The sequence below is a fragment of the Dendropsophus ebraccatus genome, chromosome 8, assembly GCF_027789765.1.
Source record: "Dendropsophus ebraccatus isolate aDenEbr1 chromosome 8, aDenEbr1.pat, whole genome shotgun sequence".
In the NCBI taxonomy this organism is placed as follows: domain Eukaryota; kingdom Metazoa; phylum Chordata; class Amphibia; order Anura; family Hylidae; genus Dendropsophus; species Dendropsophus ebraccatus.
The window spans coordinates 20,145,729-20,158,611 of NC_091461.1; the positions used below are offsets into that span (position 1 = coordinate 20,145,729).

At 41.4% G+C, this 12,883-nt stretch overlaps 1 protein-coding gene across 1 annotated transcript; it reads left to right on the forward strand.

The window, feature by feature from the left end:
* Positions 1–452: 452 nt before the first annotated feature.
* ANKRD2 (ankyrin repeat domain 2) lies at positions 453–11,338 on the forward strand. The gene is made up of 9 exons (XM_069978898.1): positions 453–700; positions 3,042–3,155; positions 4,443–4,604; positions 5,411–5,518; positions 6,198–6,296; positions 7,050–7,148; positions 7,515–7,613; positions 7,716–7,814; positions 11,021–11,338. Exons 1-9 carry the CDS (start codon positions 635–637, stop codon positions 11,117–11,119), a joined length of 945 nt encoding a protein of 314 aa, XP_069834999.1. The 5' UTR covers positions 453–634; the 3' UTR covers positions 11,120–11,338.
* The last annotated feature ends 1,545 nt before the right edge of the window (positions 11,339–12,883 follow it).

Sequence of the window (12,883 nt, forward strand, 5' to 3'; positions counted from 1 at the left end):
CACACATTCTTCCTGCACCTAACTTGTTTGGTGTCTGAAATATTATCATTATTTATTTTATTATTGTTACAATTATTTTATTTTAATGTTAAATATTTGCATTATATCTGTATCGTTTTAGTAATTTTTTTTTAAACTAATAATATTGTTATATGTTGTCTCAGAATTTTTGCGGCCGGGGATAGTATGCTCCGTTCTTCTCAAAGTACGAGAAGTGAGGGTGATCCTGCTACTGTTGTGACATGAGGCTCTTTAGGAGGGGGTGTAAATGTGACATAAGGTCAGGGCGAGAGACATGACATAATGTGGCAGGATGAGCTCATGCCGCAGGCTCCCAGGTCATGTGCATGAAGGCTACACCTGTTGGTTTGGGAATGTTGGGTCCTGAATCTTCTGAAAGAGAGATGGGTGGAGCCGCCCCTGGACGTTCTCTATAAAGTACCCTGAGAATCCCAGCTCTCCTCATCCTCTAATAACATCTCCCTCTCTGTTACATCCAATATACCATATACATACACCATACAGTACATACATACACTATACATACACTATACATACATAAACCATACACATACACCTGGCATTCAGCACCAACAAAGGTTTTCATTCGCAATTCAGTTTTGGAATATTAGAAATGGAGGACAACGTGAAATGGGCGACCGAGATAATAGACCAAAAGCTGGAACTGGAAGAAAATGAGGTCAGTGGTATCTTTATATCAGTCCAATGCAAAACTCTTTACATTTATAACATACAAAGATTATTGTGTCCAAAAGATATATTGTATTTGTTGCATATTACCGTATAGTAAAGATTTTGTTATAGTCAGAGCATTATTTACTTTTCTGAAACGTTCTGGTTTATATATTTATTTTGTAAAAGCTTTTCTGTTTTTACATAAGTGTTATATATATATATTTTTTTTTTTAAGTCTAGTTTTGGTTATTTTCTTTCTTTCATAGCTAAACATGATGATAATGATGCAGTATAGACTGTTCTTATTTGTATAATAAGATGATTGTTTAACTATGTCTGTGCATACCATTATATTACGTAGGAGTCGCAGTTTTAAAAAAAGGCTAAAAATTTAGTACAATTTAGTAGTTTGTACAATTTTACGCTACAGGTAAAAATAAGTAGAGAGAATTAATAGATAGATAGACAGATAGATAGACAGACCGGCAGACAGATAGATGATAGATAGATAGATAGATAGATAGATAGATAGATAGATAGGAGATAGATAGATAAATAGATAGATAGATAGGAGATAGATAGATAGATAGATAGATAGATAGATAGATAGGAGATAGATAGATAGATAGGAGATAGATAGGAGATAGATTGATAGATAGATAGATAGATAGATAGATAGGAGATAGATTGATTGATTGATTGATTGATTGATTGATTGATTGATAGATAGATAGATGATAGATAGGAGATAGATTGATAGATAGATAGATAGATAGATAGATAGATAGATAGGAGATAGATAGATAGATGATGGATAGATAGATAGATAGATAGATAGATAGATAGATAGATAGATAGATAGAGAGGAGATAGATAGATAGATAGATAGATAGATAGATAGACAGGCAGACAGATGATATATAGATAGGAGATAGATTGATAGGAGATAGATAGATAGATAGATAGATAGATAGATAGATAGATAGATAGGAGATAGATTGATAGATAGATAGATAGATAGATAGGAGATAGATTGATAGGAGATAGATAGATAGATAGATAGATAGGAGATAGATTGATAGGAGATAGATAGATAGGAGATAGATAGATAGATAGATAGATAGATAGATAGATAGATAGATAGATAGGAGATAGATTGATAGGAGATAGATAGATAGGAGATAGATAGATAGATAGATAGGAGATAGATTGATAGATAGATAGATAGATAGGAGATAGATTGATAGGAGATAGATAGATAGATAGATAGATAGTAGATAGATAGATAGATAGATAGATAGATAGGAGATAGATAGATAGATAGATAGATAGATAGGAGATAGATTGATAGGAGATAGATAGATAGGAGATAGATTGATAGGAGATAGATTGATAGGAGATAGATAGATAGGAGATAGGAGATAGATAGATAGATAGATAGATAGATAGATAGATAGATAGATAGGAGATAGATTGATAGGAGATAGATAGATAGGAGATAGATTGATAGGAGATAGATAGATAGATAGATAGATAGATAGATAGATAGATAGATAGATAGGAGATAGATTGATAGGAGATAGGGTCCATTTACATAGAAAGATTATCTGACAGATTATCTGCCAAAGATTTAAACAGGGATCAGGTCATAAAGGAAAGCCTGAGATTTTTCCTCTTTTCAAATCCATTCCTGGCTTTGGCTTCAAATCTATGGCAGATAATCTTTCTGTATAAATGGACCCATAGATAGATAGATGTAAGATAAATAGATAGATGATATAAAGATAGGTAGATACATTGATAATAGATAGATAGATAGATAGATAGATAGATAGATAGATAGATAGATACTGTAGATAGATAGATAGATAGATAGATAGATAGATAGATAGATAGATAGATAGATAGATAAAGTATATAAGTATTATAATTAAAAAAAATAAAGATGAATGCTGTGCGCTGATCACATACAGTATAGTCAGTAGTACCATATAATATTACTGGTATCATTCAGGTAATCTGATAGCAAACATCAGTGTCAGCAGCGTAATCACCAGTCACACGAAAGGTTTGTAAGACGTCCAAAAAATAATACACCACAACACGGCTTATAAATAATAGTGGTAAGATACAACGCTGGTGATATATATATATATATATATATATATATAGAGAGAGAGATTTATATATTAATCAAATAATAATGCTATTCATTGGTTTAGGACTATACCTCTATAACTATTATCATCAATATCTTATTAGCTTCTATGACATTTCTACTTATCTATTCTTTCTTTTGTAATATGGCAATCTTAAATGGACACACTTGGCTCTATCTATTCTAGATGATGAAACCTCGCTTCCGGAAGATGGGTGTGATTGACATAGACCGGAATGAATTCGACCAGAATGAAGAGAACTTCAAACCCCCAGTCAATCGCAATCTTGCAAACTTAAAGGTATCTATTTCCTATCTATGTATTTACCTGTCTAATATCTACCTATTTTATCGTCTATCTATCTATCTATCTATCTATCTATCTATCTATCTATCTATCTTTCATATCATATTCTTTTGCTCTTGCTTCTGGACTCAAGCAGACAACGTTTCACTCTCAGGTTACTGTGATAAATTCCCTTCATCAGTCTTCCACTCTCACATTATTGCACAGAGCAGCTGTACACACATAGCCGCAGACATTGGGCAGCCCTTAAAACAGATGACTTTGAGAGATTTAGGCAAAAGATGGAGGAACTGTAGTGCTTCCTCATTTGTCATCCATATAATGGCCATACAAAATAGATAGAAGTTGGCCAAATCTGAAGATTTCTGTAAGATTGGCCAACAATCTAATTATTTTTGAGGTTGGAGGAAAGAGTCAGGTACTGAAACATGCCTTTTTTGGAATTTTTTAAAAATATTTGTTTCTGTTTATGGTCAGAGGAGTAGCCATCTTACCTGAGCTTTACTAACAGCTTTCAGAGATATGCTTCTGCATGGACAATATAAAGGGCACAATAATCAGAACCTGTTCCATTCGGTTTCTGGGCATGCTCAGTGGCCCTTATAGATGTCATTGTACTGGGAGCCAGATGCTGAGTTGTAAGTAAAAGCTATTGTGTGTATCTCTGTTATCTATATACTACTGTCACTTATCACAATACTCCTGTCTGTGTTATCTATATACTGCTGTCATCTATCACTATACTCCTGTCTGTGTTATCTATATACTGCTGTCACCTATCACTATACTCCTGTCTGTGTTATGTATATACTGCTGTCACCTATCACCATACTCCTGTCTGTGTTATCTATATACTGCTGTCACCTATCACCATACTCCTGTCTGTGTTATCTATATACTGCTGTCACCTATCACTATACTCCTGTCTGTGTTATCTATATACTGCTGTCACCTATCACCATACTCCTGTCTGTGTTATCTATATACTGCTGTCACCTATAACTATACTTCTGTCTGTGATGATAAGGAGGGCATTGCTGGACAATGATCTGTACAGAACAGGAAGTTTCAGCTTATTTTTAGGCCTAGTAGCCAGAATGAAAACTGCAATATTTTCTAATATACATAGTAACAAAGAAAATTAGGAAAACAATAATCACCTAAACTTCTTTAAACATATATGTAACATAAAACCTTGATTTAAACAATAGGTTATTTTCAGATGACACGTTGTCTTTAGGATAACAGGCCTGCAGGTTATAATGCACTTAATGCATACAGGGCGAAGATCGAGTGCGGAAGACCTCTGTGGATTTGCGAAAGGAGATAGTAGATGTTGGTGGAATACAAAACCTCATTGAAATCCGCAAAAGGAGACAAGAGCGCAAGAAGCGGATGTCCCAAGTAGTGGCTCCAGAACCGAAGCCAGAGGAGGAGGAAATTGTAAGTATGTCTTATTTGCATATTCATAAAATTATGCTGGGTTGTGTTGAATGGACTTACCAACTGTTTGGGTTCGGAAACGTAGTCCTGGAAAACATGGATACAGCCCTAGGCAACATCCATGATTTCCTGGCAGCCCTAGGGTGGCATCTATCTTCTACAGCCACTGGTACTCAAATGCTGAACGTTCGGATTTGGAGAATGTTGCCAAACTGGAATGGTTCAGCATGTCCGCCCAACACTAGTGCTGGGGCCCAGGGGCATAGCTAACATTCATATATTCTATACAGGCCCCCTGATACTCACATGACCCAGCACAGTCCCGTGTCGTTCTGTTCGGGTCATGTTTGTGGATGGGGTGGGGGCCTCTTGTAGCTGGAGGTGCAATGCTGGCTCCTGCCACAAGAGAGACTGGCAGGGAGCCCTGCCAGTGGAGGTGGATGTGGGTGCTTTGAGCCGTAGCTACCATGGAGGCAGACAGGCACGGGCCCGTAGCAGTTGCATGGTCTGCCTACATGGTAGCTACACCACTGCTGGGGCCTCCACCAATGGTAAACAAGGCACCATATGATGTAAGGAGAAATGTTACGTACAATAAAGTGGAGTTTGGTTTGTAACTAACCTTGAAGACATATGGCACAACCTCGAATTATTTGAGAAACCGATAGGTTAATAACAGGGTGTTCTGAAGAGAGTGTTTATATCGGAGTAGTCTGATATCAATGTATTCATTTACATATTGCAATAAAAAGCCATGTCAACAATGATATACAACCAATAATTATAGGATAATTATTTCCCTATAGACAGGACCGATCAGCCCCGAGACATTCCTGAAAGCCGCGGTTGAAGGAAAGATGAATATAATCGAGAGGTACTTGGAAGATGGTGGCTCTCCAGACACTTGTGATGAGGTATCTAAAATAGTCTTCTTGGCTCGCTCACTCCAAGACATTTGTATGTCATCAAGACATTTCTTGGCCCACTTTTTGCATTCCATTCCGTAGCCTGAGCCAGAGGTTTGCCCGGGATTATGTTCTATGTTCGATAATCACAACAATCATTATGATTGGCCCAGTCTACCGGCAACATGATTGAAGGCCGCAAGCACTGCACATATTAGCAGACGGCCTGTAAGGCGATCCGCTCATGTGACGTCCCTGTAATTATTTATTTATTAGCTTATAAATAGCGGCACCAAAGCCTCAGGAATCCATAGTGGTAACTAATTTAAATTACACGTGAAAGTCCCGGGCTAGGTGTAGGGGTGAGATCAAGGACGGAGGACTCTTTAAGGGACTTTTGTAAGAATTATCTGCAGGTTGAACACCACTATAGAGAGTATTGAGCATGTTACCAGTCCACTCTGTCACTGGAATAACACTTGGTCACCTAAGTTAGCTATTGTGTATAAAGCAGTGGTGGGGAACCCGCGGCCGTCCAGCTGTTGCCAAACAAAAATTCTTATCATGCCTGGATAACCAAAGGCTGCCCAGGCATGATAAGAATTGTAGTTTGGCAACAGGTGGAGGGCCGCGGGTTCCTCACCACCGGTATAAAGCCTATTTTAAAGCACTGGCTTTATTTTAACAGTTCAAGAGGACGGCTCTCCATAGAGCTTCCCTGGAAGGACACGTAGAAATCATCAAGAAACTCATAGACAGTGGATGCTCTATCAACTTTATGGATCGGGTAAGACATCACCTTCCTATGTGGTGAGCCCCCGGATGGTGTTACAGTGGTGGGACGGCCACTCACTTGCTAGGTGTTGTAGTGTGACGCCACTCCGGTGGTGGATGGCCGAGATACAGCCGGACCTTATTATGTTGTCACATGACGCCAGTGCCTGGTGGGCACACAGGTGTGATGGCACGCCTGCTTTTAAGGTGTAAGGGCGGTTGTACCCTTTTCCTCTGTGGTCAGTGTCCTGCTGGGTTGCTACCGGGTCCCTTGGGATAGTGTCACAGATGATGTAGTCACAGATGGCCAGAGCGGTGTAGTGACCCTCTCGGATAGTAGGACCCGCCACCCACAGAAAGGGGAAGTGTCCCAAGGTTGTGGTGTATATGTGCAGAGGATGAGTCAGTATTTTTATTGCCTTTTGGGGCTTGATTCTTTGAGTAATGGACCATTACATCTCTGTGCACCTCCATCCATATCCGTATTCTGTGGTCTGTTTTTCTCATTTTTTGCTCTAAGCCTCTAGTCATATTAACATTCATTAATCCCATGCAACATCATAAAAGCAGAACGATCAACCTGATGGAGTACTGCATCTACTGCGCCATAGACACCCACAACATGTTATGGACCCCCATGGATAGTGACATTAACCCCCTGACCTGACCATCATTAGAGATCAAATTAACCCTTAACTGCTGAAAATGACCCCCCCCCCCCCCCCAAAAAAAATAATAACAAGACTTCAAAATCTTTTTCATGTAGCTGGATAGCACAGCCATTCACTGGGCCTGCCGCGGCGGTAAGCTGGATATTGTAAAGCTTCTCCAAGACAACGGGGCTGAAATCAATGTAAAAGACAAGGTAATATATACTAATACTAACTCAAGGTTAAAGAATATGCACTGCAACCTGTATACTAACAAATAGAGATGAGTACAACTGGAGCATGAGCAAGTCCGATTGTTTGTCATTTGATTACTGGTGGCTGAAGAAGTTGGATGCAGGCCTAAGGAAAACATGGATACAGCTTATGGCCGATTTGCCGAATGATCAGACTCGAGTATCCTCGAGTTCCACTTATCTCTACTAACAAAGCAGCAAGTCTATTAAAAAAAATAGACTTGTTATGATTTTTTATATGTATAATGAATGTTTTTGCTTTTCTTTCTATCGCCTATAGTAATTGTTATTTTTTGGGTTTAGTTAATTTTTTGCAAAATTTTTCAGGTTCGCAGTACTCCACTGCATGTGGCTACCCGTACAGGCCATGCAGACATAGTGGAACATCTCATTGCCACTGGGGTGGACATAAACTCCAAGGACAGGGTAAGCTTTACTGTACGGGACACAAGATCCTTTTTCAGGTGTCCACATTTTCTATCTGGGTTTGTTTGATGGGCTTATTAACACTATACTTTTTGGTTGCAGGAAGGTGACACCGCGTTACATGATGCCGTCAGACTTAACCGGTATAAAATTATCAAAATGCTGATAATATACGGAGCCAACATGATGACAAAGAATGGAGTAAGTATAACTTGATGACATCTAGAGTCCTTTATGAATGGTGTAAGGAATGACCAGCCTTTGCTATATAGCCAGATGCAGAAGTGTTGACTATTTCAGAGAATACATTATCCAATTGCAGTCACCTATGGAGAAGGAGGTTAAAGGGGTCTTCCACTTGGGTTAAATATGTGTTAACCCCCCCCCCCCCTCCTGGAGACTAATATTTCCTTCCATACTTGTTATTATCTATTCAGTCTCCTTCTCCCAGTTCTTAGTCTGCTGCTTCTTGCTGAAGACACAGAAAACTGTGTGTGAGCTGTTTAATGTCTCCCCCTCCTCCCTCCCGAGACGGCACATGTAAACAAAGTTCCTGGCTGTCTGATTCTGAACTTTGTAATGCCAGGAGGGTTAATCTGAGGTCAAGTTGCTGGTGAACTTGCTGTGACTAATCTTCCTGGCATTAAAGAGTGCAGAGACGCTGTTTACATGAGTCATCTCGGAAGGGAGGGGGGGGGAGTTTAGAGCGGTGACAGATTGAACAGCTCACACACAGTTTTCTGTGTCTTCAGCAGAAAGCAGCAGCAGAACTGGGGGAAGGAGACTGAAAAATAACAAATAAAGAACAAATTATAAGTCTCCAGCAGGGGGGATGGTTTAACATGTATTTTACTTAACCAGAAAAAAACCCTTTAATTCCCATTGATACAGTCCTAAACAAAGGTCATTAACAGCATTTCCTAGGAAACAAGCACATCCTGTGGTTTGATGCAGTCATGGCCAAAAGTTTTGAAGCTGACACAAATTTAGATTTTTTGGCTTCAGTTTTTATAGTGGCAATTTGCATTAAGTATAGATTGTTATGAAGCGTGATCAGATGAAATACAATAAAATGTAGACTTATTCCTTGCCAGGAAAATTAACTTTATCACCAAAACACTATTTCCACTGACTTTCAGCCCTACCACTAACATCGATCAGCGTCTTCTCGCTAGCGCAGGGGAAAGTGTTATCGAGGACAAGGCAGCTGATAACTCTCTGTCAAGCTGATTGAATTATAGCAGACGGGGGATGGGGCTTGAAATCATTGTCTTCTTCTGTTAAAGGGAACCAATCAGTACATTTGTACTGACTGGCCTCCCAGAACGACTACAGCACCTGGCAGGTGGGTCTCCTGTGGTGTTGGGGGTTCTGGGCTCTCTGGTTTTCACGTCCAGTAAAATGCATTTTAATCCCAAGCGCGAGGCAGGGGGAGAGCTCATTGGTTCCCTTTAAGTAGGCTACAGCCTACTTAACCCTTTCACAACCTGGGGTCATTGATACATCAATGCCCAGGTCATTTTGGACATCAGCTTATGGGATCATAATGATCCCATAAGCTGATGTCTCTATGTCTGCCCCCTCTCCTCTGTCCCCTGCTGCTGTTACAATCTTGTGACAGCGGCAGGGGAGAGAGGGGAGGGCGCAGAGCGAATGGCCGCGAGCCCTGCCTTCCCTCCCCCCGCCAGCCTCTGTAGACAGGAAACCGAAAGCCTCAGGCTTCCGGTTTCCATGGCTACCATCGGGGCTCTGTGATCACTTTGCAGAGCCCCAATGGACACTGGCAGAGAATTCTCCCTCTGTAGAGGGAGAATTCTCTGTTTGGAGCCATATATATGCTGCGGTCGTGCTGACCGCAGTATCTATAGGGTTAACTCTCAGCACCGGAGCGGGGCTGAGAGTTGTGGCGGGTCCCCGGCTATCACTGATAGCCAGGACCCGCCGCGGATGACACAGGCGCAGCTTCAGCGCCTGTGTTATCCTTGATCGTAAATTAACGTAGCTGCAGCATCAGGCATAGGCTGCACCGATGTTACTTAGCCAATCAGTGGCTGTGGTGTGACGATACACCGAATGGCTGAGCAGAACGTCAGTGACCCGGGAGCCAGAGAAGCAAGCTGGGGTGCAGATCGGTAATGTTTTAGCCCGGCAGATGCTGAGTTAAGTAGGCCATGGCTACATTCCCCCAGCGGAATGAAAATTTACTGTAAGAATGTAGAGCCCATAGGCCATAACAGTACACAGTATCACATTGGATTTCTATGCGGAACTCACAGCGTGAAATCCATTGCAATACAGTACATGTGAAGGCACACTTAAAGTAAATTCAGCTACAGATTCCTGAACAGAAGCTGTTCAGGAATGGCAGAAGGCAGGTGTCAATGTATCTGCACGCATAGTAAGGCAAAGGTTTTTGGAGCATGACGTGGAGTCAGGAAGAGCAGCAAACAACTTACTTCTGTCCAAGAAAAACTTCAAGGACGGACTGACATTACAGGGATCAGACTTCTCCAGACTGTTAGGGACATCTGGAAGAATGACTGTCCAGAGAAGAAGAAACGAGCATGAATCCTGTGCCAACAGTAAAGCATCCCGAGACCATTCATGTTGGGGGGGTCCTGTGTTATGCCAACAGTAAAGCATCCCGAGACCATTCATGTTGGGGGGGTCCTGTGTTATGCCAACAGTAAAGCATCCCGAGACCATTCATGTTGGGGGGGGGGGGGGTCCTGTGTTATGCCAACAGTAAAGCATCCCGAGACCATTCATGTTGGGGGGGTCCTGTGTTATGCCAACAGTAAAGCATCCCGAGACCATTCATGTTGGGGGGGTCCTGTGTTATGCCAACAGTAAAGCATCCCGAGACCATTCATGTTGGGGGGGGGGGTCCTGTGTTATGCCAACAGTAAAGCATCCCGAGACCATTCATGTTGGGGGGGGGGGTCCTGTGTTATGCCAACAGTAAAGCAACCCGAGACCATTCATGTTGGGGGGGGGGGGGGTCCTGTGTTATGCCAACAGTAAAGCATCCCGAGACCATTCATGTTGGGGGTCCTGTGTTTTGCCAACAGTAAAGCATCCCGAGACCATTCATGTTGGGGGGGTCCTGTGTTTTGCCAACAGTAAAGCATCCCGAGACCATTCATGTTGGGGGGGTCCTGTGTTTTGCCAACAGTAAAGCATCCCGAGACCATTCATGTTGGGGGGGTTCTAATCCAAGACAGTGGACTCACTCACAATATTGCATAAGAACACTGCCATGAATGAAGAATCCCTAATAGAAATTAACACAACTTGAGCATGCTCGAGACCTATTGTTCAGCAATACAGGCTACTGAAGAAGTTGGATGAAGAGTAAGGCTATTGGTCATCCAAGTAACCCCAATTCTCCTTTGTGTGTGACCCAGGATGGTAAAACCCCTACAGACCTTGTGCAGCAGTGGCAGTCGGACACCCGGGAAGCATTGGTGAAAAGGACAAACCTCGGCTCGGAGAAGCAATTGTAAAGGGGAGACAAGTCATTGGCTTTCTTATTTATTGCTGATGTGCACATAGTAGATGCCCAGATGTGAGCATAGTGAACGCTTCGGAGTATTATTTTTGTAAATGCAGATTGTTGATATAGTGTACAGTGGATTATGTACAGTGACTTCATTGTTAAATAGTGTAAACTATTGTAAAAAGCATTGATACATAGTAAAATAAAGTGTCATGGTATAACAAGAGTACAATGGATCTTACGCAGATGTAAATCTGGTCTAGTTGTTCACAGCATGTCTTTCTGCTGTGACCACCATCAATCTATGGAAGAACAAGACGGAGAGTGTTTCCCTGCAGCGCCTCCAGAGGGGAAATGAAGTATTGCTCAGTTAACAAATATCATCATTAAATTTGCAGGAAGAGGGTTAAAGTCCTACCTGGGCCCTAAGGGTCCCCTAAGGCCTTCAGCCTAGAAAAACACTGTCACAAAATTTGTCTGATGGAAGCCTAAGTACTTGCAAATGAGTTATCTAAACCAGACTTTAACCAAAACCACTGCAGCCCATGTCACAGAAGGAAAGGATCTAAAGTAGTTCAGCCCTTTAATGTGGATGCTGAGACACAGACTTTGAACATTATTCAGATCATTAGAACTCGACTTTCAATGTTTAACTGTGTTTTACCTCCAGAGCTTGTGTCTGCAGTCACTGCAGGGTGAGCACAGTGTGAGTCGCTATGGATGGTTAATCCCCCTAATACAAAGGTCCTATAGTGAACTACTGGATGAACTCAACTATGAGTCTGCAGTTTCTTAAGATGCAGTCTGCATCCACCTGCTTTACAAAAAAAAAAAAAGAAAGATAATAATATTTTTGGAGAAAGGATGGATACAGTTTAACCCCTTCCCAACTCTCTGAAATATGGTGTTTTGCTTACATATTCTTCTAAGACCCATAATGTTTCTATTTTTTTACTCTCTGTACTCTCTACCTGTAACACCACACAGCACGCTGTATTCTCTACCTGTAACACCACACAGCACACTGTATTCTCTACCTGTAACACCACACAGCGCGCTGTATTCTCTACCTGTAACACCACACAGCACGCTGTATTCTCTACCTGTAACACCACACAGCACGCTGTATTCTCTACCTGTAACACCACACAGCACGCTGTATTCTCTACCTGTAACACCACACAGCACACTGTATTCTCTACCTGTAACACCACACAGCACACTGTATTCTCTGCCTGTAACACCACACAGCACACTGTATTCTCTGCCTGTAACACCACACAGCACACTGTATTCTCTACCTGTAACACCACACAGCACACTGTATTCTCTACCTGTAACACCACACAGCACACTGTATTCTCTGCCTGTAACACCACACAGCACACTGTATTCTCTACCTGTAACACCACACAGCACACTGTATTCTCTAGCTGTAACACCACACAGCACACTGTATTCTCTACCTGTAACACCACACAGCACGCTGTATTCTCTACCTGTAACACCACACAGCACGCTGTATTATCTACCTGTAACACCACACAGCACAGTATTCTCTACCTGTAACACCACACAGCACGCTGTATTCTCTACCTGTAACACCACACAGCACACTGTATTCTCTACCTGTAACACCACACAGCACGCTGTATTCTCTACCTGTAACACCACACAGCACACTGTATTCTCTACCTGTAATGCTGATATTGGAATAAAGTAAAGAACTTTTAGATTTTTTTTTTCTTTTCATTTTCACGCACATTTTATG